The sequence below is a fragment of the Dermacentor andersoni genome, chromosome 11 (genome assembly GCF_023375885.2).
Source record: "Dermacentor andersoni chromosome 11, qqDerAnde1_hic_scaffold, whole genome shotgun sequence".
NCBI classification, from domain to species: Eukaryota; Metazoa; Arthropoda; class Arachnida; order Ixodida; family Ixodidae; genus Dermacentor; species Dermacentor andersoni.
The window spans coordinates 78,562,911-78,590,050 of NC_092824.1; the positions used below are offsets into that span (position 1 = coordinate 78,562,911).

The following is a 27,140-nucleotide window of genomic DNA, read 5'->3' on the forward strand; positions in this document are numbered from 1 at the left end:
TGGAAACTATAAAATGGTTTATTGACTAGGCGTATCACATCTCTTGGCCTGTACAGGCTTCGTATAAGTTAAAATATAGCGGTTAAGTCAATAAATAAAAAGCAAAACTGTGCTCGTGTGGAAGGGAGAAGACTGCCATTAAACGTCACTGTGTGGCTCTGTCACTTCCTATTTCCAGTGTCCAAGGAGCCCACGCCAATCGATCGCCTGGAAAAAAGAAAAGGCAGAACACAAATCAGACACTAAAATATAGCAGACAAAATGCTTTGGTCAGCCATTAACTGAGAATTTAATGGTGCACACTGTGAGGTGCGCGTTAGGAAACGTTAACAAAGAAATGGGCAGTATACATTTTTTTATATTTGAACAGCTTGGCTAGCGATATATATGAGTATTTAAAAGAAAGCATGCAGTCCTGCTCTCGTGGTGCATTAATTGCAGTAGAGGTTTGGCAAACTACCCTACATGAGCCAACACTACTAGCAAAGTGTCTGGAAAACTGTCTGATCTGTTCGTAGCTAGGCAACTTGTAGAATCTTCTTTCGAGTAGCTGTCACTCCCAGGCAGAGCCCCACAGGTAGTGAATGTTTGCTGGTAGACACTGGAGCAGAGAATTTTAGACAGGCCACAGGGTTTTCAGATGTGGGACTATGGGTGACAAAAGGTGTAAGCGCCATCCCAGCCTTAAGTGCTGCTTATCGGGGAAGGGGGAAGACACACGCACGAATTAAGGTGACTTGCGTCCCAGAATATACATTAGAACCTCGTTGATATGTTCTAAAAAAAAAGTATGAGAAACATTGTACCAAGCGAGAGAACATATGATCTGAAGTCACTAAAAAATTTGGCAGAGTCAACTGTAACTGACGTCTCCATAATGCAAAGCCTTTCGTGAATCGTTGCACCATGAGACCCAAGCGGTCCCAAGCGGTCCCAAGTGGGGCCCAAGCGGTCCGAGACGCGCATTGTCATTTTTTTCTATTGTGGCAAGCTTACGTTTGCACTCCTCGAATTCCTCCTGGGTCAGCAGCTTCTTTGGGCACGGAATTTTGTGGGAAGTTTTTATGCGCTCATTCGGCAAGAATTGTTGCAACAGGAAATGTTGACACATGTCGAGCTAGTGGGGCAAAAGCTAAGAAGCACTTTGTAGTTTTGCTATTCCGATGTGTTTTAAGCCAGCGACGGGAAAATGAAATCGGGCTGGCGGGCAATGCCGGAATATGATGCTGCCAGAGTGAAATATGATGCTCACTTTATGCTGCCTGTAGCAGGGAATGGAGGCACATTTGGGCTATAGACTATTGCCTCCAGTAGGTTTACAACGGCACTATACTACACGCACCTTGAAACAAATAGGTGAAGATCCTTATTTACAAAAGCATTGGCCGCGATAACTGTGGATGCGATGTGCGACAGCTCGTGAGGAAATTTGCTGGTACCGGAAAAGGAAAGTGAGTGCGTGACGGCGTTTTCACGTGACATGGGCAGGCGAGTGCTGTGGGGAAGCTACAATTGAAATGGGATTGTATTAACGAGGTTCTACTGTAATTGCACAGTGAAACTTCGATTACATTAGTTAGACCTTTCAGAAACGTTCTGGACATTACGTACAAATTTTTTAACCTCTAATTTTGCAATGAGAAATGGCACTCAAGAAGTAACTGTTTTTGGTGCCTTCACTATCTTGAAATGGGTCTACAGCTGATAAATTTGCTTGCCAGACCGGACATGCGAGGCAGCGTCCTGCAGCAAGCTTGAGAAACGCACGTCTCTCCCTCAGTTTATCAAACACATTTGACCTAATAAGACTGACATATTTACAATATTGTCACATGATATCAAATAAACGTACAGATTCATATTCCATATTTATACGTGCTCTTTCATTTACGTAACTGACTTGTGAGGCTGTCAAATAGCTCAAAAAATTCCTTATAAAATAATTTATAAGTTGCTAGCTTGGCCATTATCTCTTTTCTTTCTAATTTGTAAAACAAGCTTCTGCATCTTCACCAACATTATTGGCCATATCATGCTGAATGTGCTATTCCTTCCGATTGCCAAAACTAAGCAGAGCTGTGTCTGGACCAGTCGTCGGGTGTCTGTCTACCTCGATTGAGACAGTCACAGAGCCCGTGTCAAATGACAGTCGCCATCCCAGCATTATTCTTTAACCGAAAATACAAAGGCCCTTAGTTGCATTAGCTACAAGAGCCCAGGTGACAAACTAGCAATAAGCCAACAATTTTTCTTCACGCTGCACACGGATGCTATCACAAAAAGTTGGCCTGCCTTAGCTTGCTCTTGATGGCCTCCTTCCACCCCGCTGTGCAGCAATCACCTGCTGTCGTTCCTGGACCACGCAAACCAAACAAATGCACTGAATGAAGACAAAAATGGCTGGTTAACTGTACTCGCAGACAACTTTTTGTGACAACGAAGGGAAAGCCACAGAAACAAAGTGCACGCAAGTGACAGCGTTCCCAAAGATAATGCCACATTGTCATACATGCGAGTGTAAGCTGGGGAAGAGAAAACATAGGCATCTTCTTTTACAGCAGCAAAATAGGATGAAATATACCACTGAGTGTTTCCTTTTTCACCGAGCTTTTCTTTTCTGCGCTTAGGCCAATGTGAAACCGCCATACATGGAAACTAGGATGGTTCGGTGTCTGCTTTGAGAAACTGAACGCGCTGTGAAATTCTAATAGAATATTTGGTGCAGTAGTACATGCTCTGCTCCTGTAGCTCTCCGTTCACTGCCACAGAAAGTTATCCGAGAGCATAAGAACAAAGAGCAAAGAGAAAAGAGTAGTGTGGGGGGAGGGACACACACACTAACACACACAATGTTAAGCAGCTAGCCTCAGCAAGCCAACCTCTGACACCTTTCCTTCAAGGCCCATCTGTGCGCTGACTCTTGGGAAATAGGACCTGCATGGTTGCCGGATATTTCATAGCAATAATTTGGTTTGTGGTAGCTCTTAGTGATGCCCTCGTCATGATTAGCACTCACCACCCAGCTCTCGGCTCTTCTCTCCCCGATACTCTCTGCACGCTCAGTGGCTAGAAATTACGACCTGCTTATCACATGGTGAGGGCCTGTTTTTCATCAGCCTTTACTATATATTCTTTTTGTGAGTAGGCTTCAAAAATGTCACGTGACGCTGCCACCTAGTCCTTTTCCTTCCTCTGCGACTAAGAAGTAGCATATTGTATTCTGCCTCCTGTAATTTCGTTGGGACAGATCTTGCCCTACTCAGGCCACAAACAGAAATGCAAAGGCAATACTTGAATCCCAAGAGGACAGAGCTGAACGTTCAATTAACCCCTAACTGAATATATATTACCACAGCTAGTTCAAACCCCATTTTTACAAAACATTGTTAGAAATGTTTTCTACGCCAAAGGCATGACCTGCAGCTCCACAGAGACTTGCGAGCTTGATACAAAGAAGGGCTTTACATGATGGCATGCAAGTTGCCCTACTTCAATGCACATCGTATCAATTAAAGCTGAACCTGAACAGAAACAAAGCATTACAACATGGACATAGTATGTCGTACAAACATTGCTTTATAGCTATTAAACAACTGGGACAATATTAGAAACAATAAAAAGATTGAAAACTGCATGGAAGAAATAGCGTGTAACAATAATACCGTCACTTCAAAGAGAGGCAAATATGTATCTATAAAATCAGCATTAAGAGAAACTGCACCGTATGAAATTAAAGAAGAGAGGTGATCACAGGAGGATGAAGACTTGAATTGGTTGAGAGTCATTGAACAAGGGATGTTGCTGGAGTTGACGTTTCGACAAGCAAACTTGTCCTTATCAGGGCCACAGATTATGTCACTGAAGCCAACATTTTGATGAGTGCATACTTACCAACCCGAGCACACATCTTAGAATTCCAAGCCTATCGTGCCCAATTCTATCTTCTCAAATGACATGTTTTCTTACAGAAAATTTGCATTTTGGATACTTTAATACTTACTTTCATTTACACGTAATTGGCTTTTACACCAGCTGTTACATTATGGTACGTGGGTCCTAATCTTTTGTCTTATTGATAATCCTACGGATGCAATACGGGAAAGAAAGAGTGTAAATAGCACAACCTTTCTTTTATAAAAATTTTTTTTTTCAACATCTGCCCCAAGGACAAATCTTTTGTGGCACACAAATGCACTTTATTAATGGTGCTTTATCTCTAGCTGCAGCAAGCAAGCAGCAACAAACTTGCAACAGTACAAACTGACAAGCAACACAGTTTGTTACATTTTTCAGTGATCTTACTGTCACCGATTTCGCCCGTTTCAGGTTTTCGTCAGAGCAAGGATGGTACCCCTCTGGTGTCTTTAACAATGTGTAAAATTCCAAGTGTATGGTAGGAGTTAAACTTTCCACCAACAGAATTTCTTTATAATCTTCACAAAACAGTCATAAAATTGTAAAACAAGCCAGAATTAATAAATTTTACGAAAAAGCAAGGGCAGCATCTGTCAAAGTGTGCTGATGTAGACAAGACCCCCTTGCTGAAATGTTGCTTCCGGCGACTGCCCTTGTTCGACCACTGCTCATCACTTCAAGCCTCCATCTTCCTGTGAACATGTCTCGTTCGGTTTTCTAGGCAACGATACATATGCACTGGCACAGTAAAATCAAAATAATCCAGACAATTTTGTCATAAGCACATCCCAAAATGATCCCGCTTGTCTGTCGTCAATGGCTAAAGTGATTCCCCCATCGACATACATCAGCACGTCAGGTGAGAATAAAGAACAGTTGAGCAACGAAATAATGCTGTGGTACCATTCCGGGAACCAGCACAAAGCTGATTTTGCAAGCCACTCGTGACCACCCACCCGGCCTTGTCTCCTGCTGCACCGTTTCCATTGGGTCAGAGCTCGCAGGAGCAGCATTGTCCGTCCAATAAACGTCTGGTACACCAAGAAGGCAGTGCATAATCTGTGCAGAAGAAAGAGGAGGAAACGCTAACCAAAAGTAATTGCTGCAGGCCCGCGCAGATGCGCAAGAGGTTGCCGATGCACCAGCTTAAAGAAGCTGTGGAATTAAAACCAAGGGACCATGGCATGAAAAAAGGGGGGAAAAGAAAGAAAGAAAGAAAGAAAGAAAGAAAAAATCTTGCACCTACACAGGGCAGCAGCACTTGCTGGGCAACAGAGAGTTAAAAAATGGGTATATTTTTCAAACGTACAGATGGCGTGGTAAATACACAGCATTAACTATTTGGGACGTTTTGCGGTGCCGTATATTTACGTCTTCGAACCTGAAAGGATTGAAGGGACATCAAATAGCAACATACATTCATTAATACCTGTGAAATGCTCATTTGCAACTGAATTTGCACTTATTTCACTGAAAAGGCTAGTTACTAGAGGAAAGAAATTACGACCCTTTAAAACCCTTTAAAAAGACGCGCAGTGACAATCTCACCAGATCCCGCAGGGGTCTGTCCCGCTCTTGTACCTCGGTGGGTGGGTTGTCTTCGGAACTGCCCACCACCACGGGTGCAAACACAGTTGCCAGCTCGTCGAGAGATCGGCCATCGCTGCCAAGCGACGTGGCCGACACACTTCTCAGGTGTACCAGTAGTCTTGCCAGCACAGCGCGATTGGCAGCTGGCAGCCGTCGTGTTGCGTCTAGGAGCCTCCACGCACGGTTCTCCTTGTCCTCGTCACCTGTCACTACAACAATAATTAGGAACCAATGAGTTTGGTTTGTGGCCTCACAGATGGTATCACAGGTCATGGCATTTACACTAGTCACACTGGTAAAGGCAATGCAGCAATCACTATTTCTATTTGTGAAAAATTCAAAAGAAACAGTGCCCGATTACAGTACACTGCAGTGCTGTCAGTAATTTCCACTTCAACCAAAAGGTCACCATTCTCTATGTACAGCTAGCAAATATAATCCGGTGATCACACTTTCTGCAGCACTACGACAGACAGCATTTTTAGATGTGCCCAGCATTGCATACAGCCAAAAAGGAAGAACCAAAACTGTTAGTGTCCAGTTAACACAATAAACTGTCATTATTTGTATGCCAGTGGACACTAAAAATTTTGGCTCTTCCTCTATGGCAGACTTAATGCTGGGTCTATCCAGGAATGCCAGTTGTCATAATACTGCAGCCTCAAAAATAAAAAAAAGAAGTTTAGCAGCATGTTACACTCTTGTAACACATGAAGATGAAAGCCTGCTGCACACTTGGTAATGCGGCGTCTCGCATTTTTTCGTTGCTGCTTGCGCAGTTCAGCTTTTTCGGCTCGTTTTCGACGCTTAGCTGCAGCTTCGTGCGCTTGTATAGCGGGGTCAGACTCGCGCCGACGACATTTCTCTTCAACTTTACGTTGCATCCGCTCAGCAGGGGATTGAAAAGTAAGCTGTTCCGTGTGTTATACGGGTGATTTCAATGAATGTATGCACTGTTCGCCTCACTTTGCTGAGTGCTTGTAGCCTCAGCCTTAGGGGGTATGAGCCATTGAGAAGGTCACATTCTTTTTGCTTTGTACAACTCGACAGGAGCCGCATTCCTGTAAGTTGTATGCGTGATTCCAATGAATGTATCCACTGTACGCTTCACTTTGCTGAGTGCTTGTAGCCTCTGTGTTACAAGAGGGATTAGCTATTGAATTTTTCACTTGCTTAGGGAGGCATGGGCCATTGCTGATGATAATAAGTTTTTTTACAACTGGATCGGACGTGTCGATCGGGGAATCGAAGGCCATTGGGGAATATGAGCCACTTAAGGCTCTCGCCTTAAAAAGAGGCGTAGGCTAACCAAGGACACACAACATAACACAGTGGTGTTTCTGCACAACCTGGACGGGGCCGACTGCGCTGAGCACACCCACTGTACTGGCTCAGTGGCTGTGGCGTTGTGCTGCTGGACATGAGGTCGCGGGTTCGATTCCCAGTCCCGGCAGCCACATTTGGACGGGCGGCCACAGAAACACCCGTGTATCTGGTGCCCTCGTCAACGGCGTACCTCATAATCCACTGTGCGATTCCGGGGTTTTAAACTCCACGATTTAATTTTGATCATGCTAAGTGAAGTTTATACAAAGGAGGGTTGGTAGAAGTCACCTGCTGTCATTGCAGATGTGCTCCGAGTGCAAATCACAAAAGCAGTTGGAGAGGCCAGGCACGACGGGGAGGCAGAAGCATCTCTTACCAGCAGCCTCGGCGAGTAACGGCCAGACCGACTTGGTGATAACGGTTTCCCGCAGGGCAGCCAGGAATTTCATCAGAGCTCCGCACACCACTGGCAAGCTTTGACCACTCTGAACAGGCAAAGACAAAAGCAAAGGAAATAGTCTCGAATATTGGTAGTTAAGTTACAGCCTTAATTTATAATTGTGGACTGTCCCCAGCATATATCATACATAAAATACTAATAATTTCTGGTGGCTCAGTTTGTTCATTTTAAATGGCAATGAGTAGCACAAATGGATGGCCTTGAGTTTGCCTTAGATTTTTATTTAGTGTTCATGGCAACCTTTTGGTAATTATTTCTTTTTTGGACTTCTGTTTCCTTTTCCACATCTAATGTGGAGAGACACAAAGCTCTTGCATGTGTCCTTAGGTTATTCAACTAAATATAGCAGTCAAACAGTCACATTAGTCATAATTCTTGTGTATGAATAGCTAATAAACATGATCTAGTAACTACGGCGATCAAAAAAGGCATAAGCAAACAAAACACAACACAGTGTTGTTCCTCCACAACCTGTACAACCTAGTCCCACCTTAATGCACCCTTATAGTATGTACAGTCTGTCTGCACAGCTTGCCACTGTTCACTGCACTACTTTACGAGCTGTCAAAATATTTGTCTGGGTGCCTTTAAACATTTAGTTGACAGCGGTGGTGGTAAATGAACAGGGAATCAGTGTGAGCATACACGCCGAGCGCTGAAAGATCCCATGACATCTGTGCTGCTGCGAACTGTTTTCAGTGACGACAATGCCTCTGACTTCCTGTTAACAGAATGTCCCTTCAGCACTTACAAGAACAGGCACGTCTCGGCCACTCGAAAACTGTCCAAGCAGCGCGTCCACTTCCTCAGGCGGCGCTGCTGAACCGTAGAGCCGCCCCCTCTCTTGGAGGCATCTGCGCTCCACCTCCCGAATACAGTGAACCACCAGAGGTGGCACAAACGGTGGCTTGGAGGGCGCATAGTCGGTCAGGAAACCCGGGCTGCTCTTTGCTGCCCCACTGTGACTTGCACCTCTGGCCTCCGGAGGTGGTGTTCCAAGACCACATGGAAGAGGAACCTGTTCAAGATGGAACAAAGGGATCAGGCTCTTGTGCCAAGTTCCTTCTTTGAATTGGCAAAGGAAAGGACACTGACACTATATTTTGGACTCTTTTATTTCTTCACATTAAATGAAGGTCTTAGACCTCTCAGCCCCGGAAAAAATACTGACAAGCCTCAGGGTGTGATAAACAATTTATAAATAAATAATACCCGCTCTTGTTGAATTTGTTTCTCTATTCTTGAACCTCAGAGTGACAGCAGAAATTTGCTTGAAGTGTCCCAGAATTGCTATTGCACTAAAATGTACTCTTCTTTCATGGTTAATACACATTTCAATGCCACGTACTTGCAAGCCTATTTGTGACTACCTTCACTATGCTAATGGCACTCAGAAACCACACCTTCTGCAGCAACCTAGTTTGGTTCAGAAAGAAAAAAAAAAAGAGTCCTAAACTTTTTTTTTTAATGCTTTGCAGGCAAACACACAGGTGGCATTACAGCTGCGTGCATGGCGGAGTTGCACTCACAAGGCTCTTGCACTCCGGGTGGCAGACGATGCCGCAGGCACCGCATTGGAACGAGGCCTTGTAGAAACGGATGCGTTTGTCGCACGCGGTGCAGTTCTCGGGGTTGACGGCGGGCCGACTGATGAAGGTGTGTGGCTGTTGCTGCTGGAATGTGTCAGGAACAGGGGTGCTGCTCTTCTGGGGCCCCAAGCGTTCCAGCCTCGAGACAAAACCCGATTCTTCCTCCAGGCCACTCTCCTCCAGCACAGGGTTTGATCGAGGCACAGCTGAGCAGGTGATGCACAAAAGAGAGTAACTTACAGTACAAAGGAAAAAAATAAATGGAGAGTAAGAAGCGCGTGTACTCAGACGGGACATGTGCATAGAAAATTGTGTGCTCTTCAAGTAAGGGCCCCATTCCTTTGAAAGCAGCAACCACAAATTGGCAGCCCAATATTCGGAGCGGAAAAAAGAGAGAGAGAGTGAAGTGAGTGCTGCTGCAGCTTTCCTGCGCTTGTAATCTGAGTGCATGATGTTGGGTGTCTTCAGACAGTGTCCTGGAGAAACTCTAACATCACAGACGTATCTGTAGCCATGGATGGCACACAGGATGACCGCACCTCGTGCAGTGAATTTCAGAATTGAACATATCCTGCAGTCCTCCTCGGTCATGGCAGCCAACCTCACAGATTCTTCTGCAGAAACACGACACAGCGCCTCCATAAACACCACTGTCAATGTTTTCAGATGCCACCAAGACTGCTTGACTAAACATAATCACCCAACTCCAGCCAGTTTTGTCCCACTGAAAACCATGGTTCAGCAAATATGGCTGCAAATAAATAACTGTGTGGGCTCCTTTTTCGGGCATAAAATATTAACCTTTGCTGTCAGCTAGCAGAGTGCTGACTAGCAGCGAAATCACCCTCCACTGATGCTATCAGGTGAGACAGACAACAACATGCCCAACCCATAGAAGTAGGCAAAGAAAGCTTTGCTTCACTGAAAGGGAGTTGGGACAGGCCTGGTAACAGACAGCTCATGCATTTCGAATAGCGGTGTGTGAATACATGAAGTTTCAATTACATAAGAAATAGTCCGCTATTTGATTCGCATTCCTTTCGAGATTTCACTATTCGAAAGTCGTATATTTGTTTCTTTTCGAACACGAGATAATAACACTGAGCTGGCACACCACTTCTTGAGTGAACATGCAAAGCAAACAACTTCTGTTCATGAATTTTCAGACATTAAAAAGGATGCCTCGCCTTTAGACAGCCAACAAATTTGTTGCCTTGGTTTAGGCGAACCAAACCAATTTAACCAGTCTTGCTTCGCTTGCATCCTCTTAAATGACGTGCTACTACTAGACTTCTGTTAATTCAAATCTGGTTCATTTGATTTTTGGGTTAATTCGATGTTGACCGAAGGTCCCATTCAACACCATACGTTTATTTGGAATCACTTTTGTTATTTTGATCCTGAAATTACCCTTTGTGGGATAATTCGAACCTGACTAGTCACCACACACACGTCTGTTCCGTACGGTAACCTAAGTGGCAACTTTAACAATGGTAGTGCCCGTTTTGACGGCGCTCAGGGTACATGAAATGCGTCAAACATGTGTAATCTACCATAATAATGTCTATTTTCGGCCTGTAGTGGGAAGATCTTAAAGTAAAGATGCTCATAATAAATTATTACAGTATTTACCGAAGTCTAACATGCACATTCTTTTTCCAAAGAAAATTCATACAAGAACTGCTTGGGCCAGTGCTATCTGATACAAAAACAAAACCATGTTCACAGCAGTCGTATGCTTCACCGCATAACGCGGTTGTACTGCGGTAAAGCTGCAACGTGGCTGTACTGCATAAAACAAGTGGCGAAGCTGACTTTGGAAATACGACTTCTACTGTGCAACACGTTTTGGACCCTTGCCCATTTTTCTAGCTGAAAGACCAGATGAGCGTTGAATTTCTAATTTTATATATACAGGGTGTTTCAGTGAACACTTTCAACATTTTTTAAAGGTTACCTGTGGCAGGTAGTGCAATTCTAGTTCATGAGCTGGTCTACTCGAAGTGGCGGAAAATATTTACACAAAAAATTGAGACACAAAGTCGACTAATTAATAAAAATCCACTAATTAAGTTTTCACTAATTACATCATGGCCAATATTGCAACTTACAAATTCTAGCCGTGGGGTTTGCAAGGCGGATCCACTTAGAACGAATTTTCAAGATGACACCAATTTCGAGATATAAATTCCCAAACTTTGTGAAGAAATACATTGGCGTTACAGTTAATTTGTTAACAAAATGTCGTTTCATGCACTGAAGCACACAAGTAACTGGAATGCCGATGCATTTCTCCGCAAAGTTTGGGAATTTAAATCTCAAAACTGGTGTCGTCTTGAGAATTCGTTCCAAGTTGCGAAGTCCACTGCTAAAATTTGGAAATTGCAATATGGGTCATCAGATAATTAGCTAAAATGTTAATTAGTCAATTTCGCATTTCGATTTCTTTTGCAAGTAGTGTCTGCTGCTTCAAGTAGACTGGCTCATAAACTAGAATTGCGCTATCTGCCACAGGCAACCTTTAAAAATTTTTGAAAGTGTTCGTGAAACACCCCGCATGTACACAGTGCAACTCATGGTGTGGTCTGCTCTGAACAACCATCAGTCGCACTCACCTCCTCAAAGAGGCAGGACATGTGTCAAGAGAGCTCCTGAACAACACTTTATAGTGTGGCGAACGTGGTTTAAAGCCTTTATGGCTTACGTTGCTAGAGCCTTTTATTTGATATAAAACCTTTTATTATGTTGTACTTCATAAAGGTGTGACATAATGCTAAGGCATTTCTCTCGCACTTACCGCTAAATAGCCACCGAATTTCTTTTTAGAGCGCCGTTCTCATGCGCCCATCCCTGTGCCGAGTGTCGGCGTTGTCCTACGGTGTAACCAAGCTAACGAGCACAGCGAAAGATGTGAGTGAATGCAGTGTGCAGTAGGGGATGAAAAAATTGGTGAGAGCGAAGAGGCATGAGGAGGAAAGTGGAGAGGAGAGTGCAGTGGAACCATGAGGCGGAAAGCACAGTGCTGTGCAAGACTTGCAATGACCGCTACCAGATGGCACCACAGGAGTGTGCCGTCATCTGTTCACCGATGGCATGCGGTGAGCGCATTGCACAATACTATACACGAAAACAACGTGCTGCATGAGCGGAGGTCTGTCTGCGGTGGCTGCTGTCAATTGAGCCCATTACATGACTTAGACGTCGGCTATAGTTGAGTCTGCCAAATGTTTTAGTGCATTCGGGTCTTATGTCTTCCGGGTTAGTAAATTTTTTTTCTCATGCTTTTTTTCAGAACGTCTTACTGTACAGGTCTTAAAATAAGGTTTTACTGTACAGTCAAACCCACTTCTAACAATATTCAAGTGCCACAAAAATTCCATTGTTATAACCGGGTTGCATGAAAAAATCAAAATAGGGGGATGGCTGAGCTGATGTAACAAAGCTATAATGGCGGGCGGGGAGGCCAGTGCCTCTCCCCAGCACCTTCTTCCATCCAGCTGCTGATTGTGTTCACTCGTTTAACTGCTTCCTGGGCGCTTTGATCACGTGTAACAAGCAGCGGCTGTCGGCATTAAAAGAATGGCACTGCTATATACAACTGTAAAGAGGGGTCGCGGGTGGCAAGCAATATGCGAGCACTGCCGAGGCATTGCTTTGGTGGACTAAAAAGGGGCCTTTAAAAACTTGCAAGAAGGCTGCCGTGGCAGCCTGCCAGCTTGAGAAATCCAGAAGAACGCAGAGGCGAGATCGCCATAAGCATCTCGCCATGTACTTCTCGTTGGCTTGCACGAGAACACCTATGTTCGTCAGCCTTGCATGCTTGCCGACATCCTTCTCCAAGGCATCCAGGCACTCCACGTAGTGCAGCGGAAGGTACCTCGCGAAAACGAAGCCTCAAAGGGACTGAATCATCTGCTGGGCCTCCTGTGAGGACAACGTTGAGGCAGTCTGCCCTACCGCGTCGTCGCTGTCGTTGTCGCCGTCACTATCTGATGCAAGCACACTCACCACGATCGCCACATCGGTTAGAAGCACTTAGCTTCCAAATCTATAGCAGTGCGCTTTCTTTTCACCAGCAACGTCGCGCCTTGCCGATGACCAGCGGGCGGATCAGCCATCTTCCGTTTCGGCAGCGAGTCAAACTGTTGGTCAAACGAGGCTGAGAAACCATGTGGCCAGGAACGATTTCGATGCAGCCAAGAAAGACGAATGCGGGCCATTAAGCTGTTTACAGAACTGCGCTGAATGAGAAGCCAGCGAGCAGCATGCGAGCAATCTGCGAGCAGCGCAGTTGGCGCAGTCCATTCGCGTTTTGTAGGGTGGGGCGGCATAGAGCTCTGGGCGCAGCCCATTTGTGTTCGGTAGGGCAATGGTAGGGCAACGGAAAGGCAACGGGAGAGAGGCACACAGAGACGGCTGGAAAATGAGCACACGGCGGCTGTTGGAGCAGCCCATCATGCAGCAGCTCGAACTTCTCATTTTCTTTTTTTTAAGGATTTTGCATTTCACTACCTTTCGGCTTGGACACGCAGCCGCCAGACTTCATCGTTATAACCAATAATGAGGCAATGGGGCATTGTAGGACGCGGGTTATTTCATTATGGAAAACATACAAAAGTTGGCGGTGCAGCAGCTTCTCACTGTTATAACCAATATATTGTTAAAACTGGTATCATTATGAGTGCATTCGACTGTATAACATAAGCCCACAGTAGGATGAAGCCCTCTCTCAGAGACCTTAACTAATCTTTGTCCTTGCTTGCATAACCCCAGTTCTGGGACCCAGACACACGGGCAGGGAGAGATGTGCAAGTGCATGCAAACTTATTATTCAGTCGACTTGTTAGATAAAGAGACGGCTTTTTTGGATGAGTAAGATTTGGATAAGGTGGCGCCACTGTGTATCGGTTATATATGTGTATTTTGTGAAAATCAAGTTGTTGAAGTTAGCGCAGTGTGGTGTCGTCTCCCTTCCGTCCTTGTTTGCTGGTGCTAAATATGCTTTCAGTTTACCAACACGCCCAACAAATGGCAATATTGAGCCATGCAGCCTTACATGCCACCTTCTCCTTGGCTTTCTGGGAGTGCTGAACAAGCAGGGCTGGCCCACTGCGACTGCGCCGAAATCGCTGGTGAGACGAGTTGCTGCTGCTGATGCTACCTTCCATCTGGGATGTGACTGTTGCTACATAACCAGGCTCCCCTGCCACCACAGTCATGGTCGTGGCAAACACCTCACCACGGCCACTGGTCTCATGGGAACCGCTGCAAGTGCTTGTCTTTTGAGAACCTGAGAGCTGCAAGAGAGAGAGAGAGCTGCAAGAGAGAGAGAGAGAGAGAGAAAGAGAGAGAGATAGATAGATAGATAGATAGATAGATAGATAGATAGATAGATAGATAGACAGATAGATAGATAGATAGATAGAGAGAGAGAGAGAGAGAGAGAGAGAGAGAGAGAGAGAGAGAGAGAGAGAGAGAGAGAGATGCAGTAAAAACTCAAATTATCGGCTACTTGTGGAGACCCGTGTTGAAATAAGTGGCCCAGCCAAGTGACCAAAGCATATTGTCACGAGTTTCATTCAGTCTCAATTATTTGCGTTTATTGCACAACTTTGTTGTTATGTTTCTGTTCTTGTGCAAGAATGCACTTGTGACATCATACAGTAGGCTTCCATTAATTTGACTCTGGTGAATTAAAATTTTCGGTCAATTCAGTCTCAGCCAAGAGTCCTGGCTGGGACCCCATGCACTTCTTCCTGCTATCGCTGCCACCAGCACAAGTTTGCCTAATAAATGATGTCCTTTTGTCACTGCCTGCCTGCTTGGCTGTGAGCGCACCTCAGCACCACCGTGACAATACTGTAGAGTAGAATCTCAATGATACATAATTCTTGCGAGTTCTCAAGATATACATATAATCTATCTGATTTTCGAATGATGCATAATAGTAAGTGTTTGCGAACAAAATATACAAGCCACATCGTGTGACTCCAGGCTGAGCAGCATGACTCATAGCGCACCCCCAGTGTTACAAACGTCTGAAATAAATCTTGTTGGCATCTACCAGGGCAATGTAGCACTCCAAATGCCGTGTATGTCTGTTTTACACAGAGAGGACAGGAGAGAACTTACAGGCAGAGAGTGTCTACCACCAAGTGACTAGGCTCTGCAGGAAACCCTCTAATTGACTGAATATCTCTTTACTCGCATTTATTCTGCATTTGTACAATATCAATGAAAAGTAGAGTAATAAACTCTGGCATGGCAATCGTTCTGAACATGGGAATGGTAGTACACCGATGTTTTACCTTCATGCTTGTGGCTTTAAAAGTTCTGGCCATTTTATTTAATGCCTGTTATCTGCCTTCATAGGCCTAAATTATGCAGCAATCCTATACTCTTTAAGTGCAGAAAACCATTAGATTGCGTAAACATGCAGAATTATTGTAAACTCTTGCAGTTAGAAGTTATTTCGTTGCAAATTAACAATTTACGAAGTCACAAAGCCATTTGAAGCCACAACAATGAAGTTCGGGCATACCCACGTACTAACCATGCTTGCAGCTTTCACAGACACTAGCACCAGAATTCCTTCTAGTAGTTCTACGGCTGAGGCATCTTGTTTGCAACACAAATATACAAACCTCAAAGTGAACTTTGGCAGGAGCAGGGCCAAGTCCAGAAGTACATTGTTCAGCAGCAGTAGGTTTCGAAGGAATGGGCCCAGGTCTAGGGGGAGCTGATCCGCAAGGGTCCGGCCCAGTGCTGGCAGGCCCGGCAGGACCCCATGGAAGAGGAACCGGGCCTGCAGGAGTAGACCCATTGGAAACAAATCGAGCACGAGCAGATCCGGTATAGATGGATCTGGCATTGACATATCCGGCATGTAAAGCAGACGTGGCATGAACATGTGCTGCAGAAGAGACAGCTTCGGAAGTGACTGATTCCACAGGTACAGAACTGGAGAGGGCATGTCCAGGGGAAATAGAGTAAGTAGGAGCAGCTCTAGGAGGGACCAGCTTAAAAGAAAGTGATCCAGGAGTGGCATGTCCAGAAGAGGTCACTCCAGAAGTGACTGGTGCCATTGGCACAGATCCATGTGAGGCTGGTCCATTAGTGACAAATCCAGAAGAAACAACACCAGAGGACACAGCTTCGGAAGTGGGAGCTCCAGAGGAAATAGCTATAGAAGGGTCTGGTACTATTGGTACTGATCCAGAAAGGGCTGGTCCAGGAGTGACAGAACCAGAAGAAACAGCAGGAGAGAAGACAGCTCCAGAAGAGTTAACTTTAGAAGGAATAGCCTTAGAAGCGACCGGTACCACGGGCACAGATATAGGCAGGGCCGGTCCAGGAGCGACAGGTCCAGAAGAGACAACACCAGAGGAGGCAGCGCCAGAAGGAAGAGCACCAGAAGGGACTTGTACCACTGGTACATTTACAGGCAGGGCTGGTCTAGCAGGAACAGATGCAGCAGTAGCTCCAGAATAGAGCGGCCCAGTAGAGACTGGCCTAAAAGAGACAGATCCAGAAGGCACTGCTCCTGAAAGAGCTTGCCCAGAAGAGAGGTGCCTTGTTCCTGCCAAAGGAAGCGGAGCATGTGTCGCCTGCATACCAAGCAATATGTGGCGAGTATCCCCGCTAACCTCCCTCGATGCAAGGTCTTCACTATGATGTGCCAGGCTTGAGAAGGTGGTGCTTGTTGGGGAGAGCACAGACTGCACTGACTTGTCGACCATGGTGCTGCAGAATAAAGAAGTACAGGTAAGCTTCCATGCTACTTTTGTCTCATGGCCACACATGCCCTAATTTCTCAGCAGCTACATGCAAAAGATTTCTAAAGCAATTTTCATTATGTGGCAAAACAAACTGGAAAGGCGCAACTGTATGTAGAGGCGCAACCCAAAACAAACTCAAACAAGAAATGCCGTAGTAAGGGGCTCCAGGCCAATTTTTTTGACAACATGGTGCTCTTCTATGTGCACACAAAAAATTGGCACATGAACTTTGCCCTTTGCTCTCCTACCAGGGCTGCCACAGGTGGGAATTGAACCAGCAACCTTGTGTTCAGCAACAGAATTCGCAGCTACTGAGCCACTGCTACAGGTACAGCTTACTTAAAGATTCAACAGTTAGCAACACTGCTGAGAGTCAGATTATTTAGCAAGTGGATCTTAATTCCTCTAGACTGCTTTCACCTGTTTTACATGGCCACTCCATTGCTGAACCACCTAGCATGAGTTACAACACTCTTATACATTTGATCTGAACAGATCCTTTGCCTTCTTCACATTTAAGTTCAGTAGCTAGCCCAGGAGAAATACAAAGCAACAGCTGAGTCACATTTCAGTTTCAATTTAATTTTACTTTAGAAAAAATATTTGGGGGCTCTCCAGGTGAGAAAATCCAATCATTAGTACTTGTTGCTGGGCTAGCTAGTACATACTTCATTCAACGAAAAAGACGCAATAACAAGTAAGGAAATGACCGGACATGTAAGAACATCACTCGCAACTAGCGCCTATTCTTTTCCTGTTTCTTAGAATAAGCATGCGTTTTGACAACTCAAAGTCTATTGCTTCCCGGTCTGTTAGTGGTTTGCGAATGGCTTACCTCACAAAATTATCCTGACTGAGAACATTCTTCAAGATCCTGACCATGTGGTGCTCCCTGTTCTCAAAGCTTTGGCCAAAGACGCAGTAGCGGACCTGGTCAAGCTGTGCTTGCTGCACAATGCAGAAGAGAGAACAGGTATATCAAGCGGCGGAGCTGTGGATATCAATCAATCAATCAATCAATCAATCAATCAATCAATCAATCAATCAATCAATCAATCAATCAATCAATCAATTAGAGATAGCTTCACACTTATCTCACAGCATCTTACACACCTTTCCACTGAGGCATGGGAACACTTTCTCTCTGGCCAATTCTTCTAGTGTGGAACAATGCACGTGTGCTGTTACTGTTTCTAGTGATTCCAAATAGGTGCTCACGTGAGCTCACAAGAACGCTGAAGGCATTGTGGCGATTCCCAGAGACTTCTCACAGGAAAGGCCTGAACTACCAGATTTTATAACTCTTTTTGTCAACTGCATGGCACACTGTAAATGTGAGGTGTTCAGTCTAAAGGTAAGACATGCTGTGTCATGCATAAAAGTAGATACTACAGTATATGAGGTGTAGGATTTGTTCATCAGCTTTCAGCACCCCAATGTTCACAGATGATACAACAGGAAAAAAAGAAGTAATTGAATCACAGTCAGTGTTCCTGAGCAAAATAAACATAATCGATCAGTTACAAAAGTACCGAAAAAAAGCAATTGATTGCAAATAACTGATTACATGTAATTTGTTACATTCAGGCCTGGTTATGGCAAACTTATAGAACGGTACATTTTTTTGTGCCGAATGAGCACCACTGCATTGGTATTTGAGCAGAAAGTTTACAGAGAAAATAAGTGGCCACGTAATATCAGGTGCCATAGTGCAAACGCTCCCCATATTATAGTTGTAGGTGTTTTGGTGATCGACAGATGTCAGCTCACCAGGGCTTCCAGGCGCGCTTCACATTTCAGTTTTCTCTGGACCTCCTTTTCAAGCACATCCCTAGGAAATAAAAACACAAACACAAGAACTCTGCAGAAAAACATATTTTATTCACTTCTTAAAGCAGCAAAGACTAAAAGGCGATAGAGCGGCAGAACCACCAACTGAATATCACTGCCATGCCAAGACTGTACGTACATATACATTTGCAGCATATAATTGGCTTGCAATGTTGTAAGCATTGATAAACACAATCTGCAACACACTATTTAATTGGGAGTGAAGAGTTTCAGCAACAATGAACTGTGCTATAGTGATATACGTTATTTAGCAAACTAATGTTGTGTCTGGCTGCCTCATTGTTTTTTCGTTGACTAAAATGCCTGAGCCGCAGCGGTGGCGTAGAGGTAGAACACCCGCCTCGCGTGCAAGAGGTCCGTGGTTCGAATCCCGGTGCCGGCAATTTTCCACCGGATAAAAAAAAAAAAAAAAAAAAAAAAAAAATCCGCGTGTTGATAAAATTGCACAAAAAGGCCTGGAGTGTGGCCTGATCCCGGTGACCAGAACCGGTAACGCACTCCCTCACCAGAGCAGGATTGGCCACCCTGGTGCAGTACTTGGCCACAACCTCCTATATGAACACAACAATCAAACCCCGGCCCTCAGTCCCCAGCAGCTGCGAAGCTACTGACCACGGCGGCGGTCAGACCTGCGACGCTGCAGAGGGTGCTAAGAATCACTGGCTCCGGACAGGCCGCCATTGGAATATGAACCTGGCAACGTTTAACGCTAGAACGTTATCTAGTGAGGCGAGTCTAGCAGTGCTATTGGAGGAATTAGAGGGCAGTAAATGGGATATAATAGGGCTCAGTGAAGTTAGGAGGCCAAAAGAAGCTTATACAGTGCTAAAAAGCGGGCACGTCCTGTGCTACCGCGGCCTAGAGGAAAGAAGAGAACTAGGAGTCGGATTCCTGATTAATAAGAATATAGCTGGTAACATACAGGAATTCTATAGCATTAACGAGAGGGTGGCAGGTCTTGTTGTTAAACTTAATAAGAGGTACAAAATGAAGATTGTACAGGTCTACGCCCCTACATCCAGTCATGATGACCAGGAAGTCGAATGCTTCTATGAAGACGTGGAATCGGCGATGGGTAGAGTGAAAACCAAATACACTATACTAATGGGCGACTTTAATGCCAAGGTAGGCAAGAAGCAGGCTGGAGACAAGGCAGTGGGGGAATATGGCATAGGCACTAGGAATAGCAGGGGGGAGTTATTAGTCGAGTTTGCGGAACAGAATAATATGAGGATAATGAATACTTTCTTCCGCAAGCGGGATAGCCGAAAGTGGACGTGGAGGAGCCCGAACGGCGAGACTAGAAATGAAATAGACCTCATACTCTGCGCTAACCCTGGCATCATACAAGATGTGGACGTGCTCGGCAAGGTGCGCTGCAGTGACCACAGGATGGTAAGAACTCGAATTAGCCTAGACCTGAGGAGGGAACGGAAGAAACTGGTACATAAGAAGCCGATCAATGAGTTAGCGGTAAGAGGGAAAATAGAGGAATTCCAGATCAAGCTACAGAACAGGTATTCGGCTTTAACTCAGGAAGAGGACCTTAGTGTTGAAGCAATGAACGACAATCTTGTGGGCATCATTAAGAAGTGTGCAATGGAAGTCGGTGGTAACTCGATTAGGCAGGATACCAGTAAACTATCGCAGGCGACGAAAGATCTGATCAAGAAACGCCAATGTATGAAAGCCTCTAACCCTACAGCTAGAATAGAACTGGCAGAACTTTCGAAGTTAATCAACAAGCGTAAGACAGCTGACATAAGGAAGTATAATATGGATAGAATTGAACATGCTCTCAGGAACGGCGGAAGCCTAAAAACAGTGAAGAAGAAACTAGGAATTGGCAAGAATCAGATGTATGCGTTAAGAGACAAAGCCGGCAATATCATTACTAATATGGATGAGATAGTTCAAGTGGCTGAGGAGTTCTATAGAGATTTATACAGTACCAGTGGCACCCACGACGATAATGGAAGAGAAAATAGTCTAGAGGAATTCGAAGTCCCAAAGGTAACGCCGGAAGAAGTAAAGAAAGCCTTGGGAGAAATGCAAAGGGGGAAGGCAGCTGGGGAGGATCAGGTAACAGCAGATTTGTTGAAGGATGGTGGGCAGATTGTTCTAGAGAAACTGGCCACCCTGTATACGCAATGCCTCATGACGTCGAGCGTACCGGAACCGTGGAAGAACGCTAACATAACCCTAATCCATAAGAAAGGGGACGCCAAAGACTTGAAAAATTATAGACCGATCAGCTTACTGTCCGTTGCCTACAAAATATTTACTAAGGTAATCGCAAATAGAATCAGGAACACCTTAGATTTCTGTCAAGCAAAGGACCAGGCAGGATTCCGTAAAGGCTACTCAACAATAGATCATATTCACACTATCAATCAGGTGATAGAGAAATGTGCGGAATATAACCAACCCTTATATATAGCTTTCATTGATTATGAGAAAGCGTTTGATTCTGTCGAAACCTCAGCAGTCATGGAGGCATTAAGGAATCAGGGTGTAGACGAGCCGTATGTAAAAATACTGAAAAATATCTATAGCGGCTCCACAGCCACCGTAGTCCTCCATAAAGAAAGCAACAAAATCCCAATAAAGAAAGGCGTCAGGCAGGGAGATACGATCTCTCCAATGCTATTCACAGCGTGTTTACAGGAGGTATTCAGAGACCTGGATTGGGAAGAATTGGGGATAAAAATTAATGGAGAATACCTTAGTAACTTGCGATTCGCTGATGATATTGCCTTGCTTAGTAACTCAGGGGACCAATTGCAATGCATGCTCACTGACCTGGAGAGGCAAAGCAGAAGAGTGGGTCTAAAAATTAATCTGCAGAAAACTAAAGTAATGTTTAACAGTCTCGGAAGAGAACAGCAATTTACAATAGGCAGCGAGCCACTGGAAGTCGTAAGGGAATACATCTACTTAGGGCAGGTAGTGACGGCGGATCCGGATCATGAGACGGAAATAATCAGAAGAATAAGAATGGGCTGGGGTGCGTTTGGCAGGCATTCTCAGATCATGAACAGCAGGTTGCCATTATCCCTCAAGAGAAAAGTGTATAATAGCTGTGTCTTACCAGTACTCACCTACGGGGCAGAAACCTGGAGGCTTACGAAAAGGGTTCTACTCAAATTGAGGACGACGCAACGAGCTATGGAAAGAAGAATGATAGGTGTAACGTTAAGGGATAAGAAAAGAGCAGATTGGGTGAGGGAACAAACGCGAGTAAATGACATCTTAGTTGAAATCAAGAAAAAGAAATGGGCATGGGCAGGACATGTAATGAGGAGGGAAGATAACCGATGGTCATTAAGGGTTACGGACTGGATCCCAAGGGAAGGGAAGCGTAGCAGGGGGCGGCAGAAAGTTAGGTGGGCGGATGAGATTACGAAGTTTGCAGGGACGGCATGGCCGCAATTAGTACATGACCGGGGTTGTTGGAGAAGTATGGGAGAGGCCTTTGCCCTGCAGTGGGCGTAACCAGGCTGATGATGATGATGATGATGATGATGAAAATGCCTGATGCAGGTGGCATACAGAGCATTGTTCTTTGACTATTAAAGGATTACTGACAGAAAAATTTTTGTCTTGCTTTCATTGCATTACTCGATAGCCACCAACTCAGTAATTAGGCTATGGACCCTCAAATCCTTGAGAGCACAACAAATAATTAATTACACAACCTTTTAATGTGGCCAGTTTAAAACGCACGAAGTGCAGCATTACTTCAGTCATAAGGAAGGAGACTCATCACGTCACGAAAACTTATCATGGCTGTCTTGACGTAACAGATACTACTGGCGCACACACACAAACTATGGCTGTGCTGCCAATAGCTTAGTCTATCTAGCACTCAACAGCACAAGGGGAGGGAGCATGCCCCCCTGTGAAGAATTTGAAGGGCCAAATTTTTGAAGCCACCTTTTCATGTAGGTGGTTGTTTATATACATATTCCGATGTGCCTAATGTAACTGACTGCGCATGAGCGAAATGCATAAAACCTGGATGCTCAACAAAATGACAATCATGCTTCTTAAAATAGGGCTGGTTATGTTTTGTTCTTGGTTTACTCTCCTGTCTATTCCACCAAGCTAGTTAAGGGTCTGAAAATTACCCTTTTCCAAGCATTGCAGCAAATTTTATTATGTTGTGGGACATACGGTGTACATGGGAGATAACAGCAGTCCTTGATGGTTTCTTCTGTTTTTTACTATATTTAATTTCGCTGGCTAATTATAGTCCAATGCTACATAGGTCGTCAGCCGGATAGCCAGCAGGTTTTAGCCCGTCAACTTGTGCCGAAAAGCTTTGTTCCACAGAGTGCTCGAATGGGTGCTTGAGACCAGCTCATAACCATGCTTTTGTGATGCTTTGTGTCCTGTGTTACACTGTTAAAATTCTGCTGTATAACGAAAGATGCACCAAACGATCCAAATGAACACGCTCTTCCACTGTACCTTGTGTAACGCAGCTTTGCTTGAAGCTCCGAGTTCACCAGAACCAGGGACTCGTTGTCTTTCGCGAGTCTGCTGCAACACTTTTCTGCTGCTTCCCATCTCTGCCTGCACACTTCCTGGTTCCTCACAAAATCTAGCATTGCTACGGAAAGGGGGAAAAAAATTCCACAGTTCTTTCAAGCACTGCTGTGAAAAAAAAAAAAAACTGTATTAGCCAACATAAGATGTCCCTGTGACGTTTGACAAGTGTCATATAAGTGCTTGACAATGAGCTCCTATCATACACAACGGATGCGCAACTCAAGTTATTAGAAAATTATGCGCTAAATCGATGTTTATTAGTGTTTCTGGGCAATCCACAACTCCCACCACTGCTCACTTGATGCATTTTAGCAGAACTTGTTCTTGGGCTAGTTGGTCTATATTTAAAGCAATAACTGTAACAAGAAACACAAGGGTGACAGGACAAATGCTACAAGTGTATTAGCATTCTTAATACTGCAGTTACTGCTTTAAGGTTTTTAAATGCACTTTACATCTGTCGCACTTCAGAGTCAACTTGCCTCTTTGTTAACTAGGGTCTATTCTTAAAGGGAACACCAATTTAGCATTCAATCTTGTACAACTTCATGAAGTCCTTCGCATTACTAAATAAATGCTGACAAACATTTTCGAAGTGCTTCTCACAATGAAAGGATGACACTTAGCAAGCACAAACATTTGCAAACACTTAGATAACACATTTTAGTTTAATACTGAAGTTGGTTTTGAAATGCTGCCCCTGGAGCCATTGACATTACTGTGACATCATTACATAGAGCTAAGTTTGCTGATGTTGGGTAGCAATAAAAAATATTGGTATGATGGCACTGCTAAAAAAAAAGAAGAAGATGAAAGAAAGTAGAGGGTAATCGAGCACTAGCGCTACAGAAGGGTCTACTAGATGCGCTCGCCATAAATAATGGTGATCAAGTTATAATTTTCCTTGACATGGAATAGTGGTTTGGCTTTCTGGCATTAAGGATGCACATCAATTAATCCTGAAATCTGATTATTTTTATTTAGGAAGGACAGGTACTTAAAAGCTAGTGGCAGAATGCCCAAATCTGGCAAAATATGCATAAACGTAGAGCCAAGGCGACCAGAGAGAAACTGTGGGAACGTGTATCAATAAATATCTTTGAGGCCATCAGATGCAATTGCGAAGCTGCAGAATAAACGGCATTCCGCTGTTCCTTTGGACTCTCGCTAGGTCTACTAAGGAGCTTTCAATGCTATAGCTATGAAGCAGGCACGTACCCAGGATTTTTTTTCGGGGGGGAGGTCAACCCAAGGTAACTCTTTCTATCCAAATGAGAAGGGGGGAGGTAGCTTTACTAGTAAAAATGTAAATAATGCCCACCATTCGCCATAAAGACACGTAAACCTACAAAAGAGAACTGAAATAAGGTGTGCCTCACAGGTGGGCCTGCAAGATACACCTCTCCTTTACTTGGCAAACAAAGAACCACATCAAATGGACTCGCGCATGACAGAAGCGCAGGAAGAATGCTGCCAAGAACACGTAAACGAAGGTATAAAATAAAGATTTCTAGTAGCGCATTTTGAATTAGCCCTGGAAGAATTATAGAGAAATATATATGTTTGAGGAACAATCACAGTTCTTTTGGATTCCTCGTTTACTGCTCTGTCAATTTATGTGACAAAACCGACTCGTGTTGTTATTTGGGAAGTTGCGTAACGATGTATGGTCACCAGTCCCGTACAACTGCATAGAGCGCAGGCGCTGCGGTTCTAGACGTACTGCGCCAACCGCAGAAGGTTATGAAAACACCTACATTAGCACAGCAGAGAAGTGGCTACGTCAGGTGACTCAACTGATAAATGTAGAAGCGTCGTTCAAAACACACGGAATTATTCTCCACTTGCGGCGGCGTTTTCTCTACTTCCTTTTTTAGATAAAGAGATGTTGATCCATAAATATTTTCCCAAACAATGGTTAAATTTGTTAATTTTTGCTTTTCCTTCCTGTTTAGCTGTTGCCTTGGCTCTCTCCCTTAGCAGTTGCCAATTTTGCACTGAAAAGTGCTGTACAATTAGGGAAAAGCCAGACGAGGTAACGGGTGACAATCATATTGCTTATGGTTTTAACGGTTATTGCAAGGTCTGATGATGGACACTGTGTTGCACTATTTTATTTTCCACCTTATCTAAGCCATGTCGCGGGCATATGCATCTGAGGATCTGCCAGCGTCGCGGTGAGCCGTCACTCGAGGAAGTAATGAAGCAAAAGGAAAAGTTAAATGCAACTGGCGTTTTCTCGAGCCGCAATTCGTTCCACGAGCATACAGAATAGCTGACTATGAACCAAATCCCTTTCCTGGTCCCTGGATCAGTCTAAACAAAGAAGGTTGAACTAACAAAGCAACAGCGATACGCGTGATCGTTGAACGGATAGTGACAACTGAACTCATCTCGAGTTAATCGCGCGGGCACCGAATCAATGAGAAAACTGGCTGTCACAGCCCAGGAGATGCCGATAACTACCGCCATCTAAAAGGAGCGAAAAAATTGACAACCATTCCACTCTGTGAAGATGGAATGGCAGCGGGAGCTGACGACAGTTAAAGCTCTCAAACGAAAAGTGAAGTACTTCGCCTCCACCGTGGGTCAGCCCGACGGTAGTGCAATGCCAGGCAGACCCGCGGCGGAGGTGAAGCAGGCATTAAGCACTCCCCATACGTGGGCCCATACCGAAGATTTCGAAGGGTGCATTACAGGTGCCCTAGCCTACAGGGGTATGTGCCATCGAGCTTGGACCCTTTTTGCACTACCACCAGAATCGGCCCACATGATTTTTCTGTTGATGGATGGGAAAAAGCTATGTAAGGTTAGTAATATACAGCTCTCGGCAGCAAAATGTTGACCGTCAAATAGACTGATTTGTCAGCGCTTCAGTAATGTGTGCGAGGAGTGGTGGCATGCGTGGGGAGGGGGGGGGGGGGGGGGCGGTTATGCCGCTTAATCTGGGGGGGGGGGGGGGGAGTCCCGGCCTTCCCACCCCCGGGTACGTGCCTGCTATGAAGACAATAATCCTAAGAGTTAAAACTTGTGCACATTACTTGCACTGATAACGGCCCATACAATGCAAAAAAAAAAAAAAAAAGGAAACAAGAAAAAGTCAGTTCTACAAATGCTGTTAAGCTTGGGCAGCGTATGCTAGTAGTCGCTTTATTTATGACATGCGTTTTGAAGGCCCATAAGCAAGAAGACGACAAAACCTGAAGAAACATCGCCTGTACTTCATAGTCATATGTCGATCGCAACTGCTTAATTAGCCAACCTAAACAATAAAATGGGAGCATTAGGCACTGGTTCTCTTTCTATTTAATTCCATTTATAATGAACCACACATGCTAGTTTTGCGTTCGGACTTGAGCAATTCATGTTTACATATTTCGTCGATGCGTATCAGTTCATGTTGTCATTTTGAGCATGGTATACATATCCACAAGGGGAAGTGGCTACACAATAGAGAAATTAAATTAGGTAAATAATTGATAAATAAAATAAAATAAAATAAAATAAACGAGCACGGCTTGCATAAAAGGCACACGAAACTCACTGCTCAATACTTCGTCGTCATCGCCAGTGAATCTTCGACAGAAATCGTCGAACTGCGCGGTCACGGACATCTTTGGTATGTCCTTGTGGTTCATCGTGGATACGAGATTCTGGTAAGGAGCAAAAAATGGGAAGACATCAGTTGTTTCGGCTGTTGACACGGGAGGCTGTGACACCGGACATCAAGTTGCATGCGGCATGCACCATGGAAGTTTCCGTTTTAGCGCCGAACGCAGAGAGAGACTTACCTAAGATGCTAAATTGAAAAGTTAATCCGAAATTCGGTAGGCGAATACAGCGTACGCAGTACCTAAATCGCAACTTTCACTCGCTTGAGCGAACTGCCAGAGGTTGCGGCGTTACGGCATGTCCATTCAAATGCCTCCTTTCCATACCAGCAAGAGTCCAGACCAGTGGACAAGCACATGTGGAGGCGATGCTGGCGACACGACAATGGACACCGCACCGACTCCACAGCCTCTTTTATTTATCTATGGTATGGCTATGAGCATAGTCTACTACGGCTTACGCTTA

At 44.7% G+C, this 27,140-nt stretch overlaps 1 protein-coding gene across 2 annotated transcripts; it reads right to left on the reverse strand.

Moving 5' to 3' along the window:
* Window positions 1–27,027, reverse strand: LOC126518053 (uncharacterized). Of its 2 annotated transcripts, XM_050167911.3 has the most exons (15): window positions 26,855–27,027; window positions 26,608–26,716; window positions 22,983–23,124; window positions 18,429–18,489; window positions 17,494–17,606; window positions 16,496–16,623; window positions 15,525–15,685; window positions 13,937–14,177; window positions 8,821–9,086; window positions 8,043–8,309; window positions 7,208–7,316; window positions 5,464–5,714; window positions 4,872–4,974; window positions 2,293–2,353; window positions 1–207 (listed from the first exon to the last, which is right to left on the reverse strand). In XM_050167911.3, exons 2-15 carry the CDS (start codon window positions 26,699–26,701, stop codon window positions 162–164), a joined length of 2,043 nt encoding a protein of 680 aa, XP_050023868.2. In that variant the 5' UTR covers window positions 26,702–26,716; window positions 26,855–27,027; the 3' UTR covers window positions 1–161. The 2 variants fall into 2 exon arrangements, with proteins under 2 accessions (XP_050023868.2, XP_072141782.1); XM_072285681.1 differs by lacking the exon at window positions 2,293–2,353.
* Window positions 27,028–27,140: the final 113 nt, after the last annotated feature.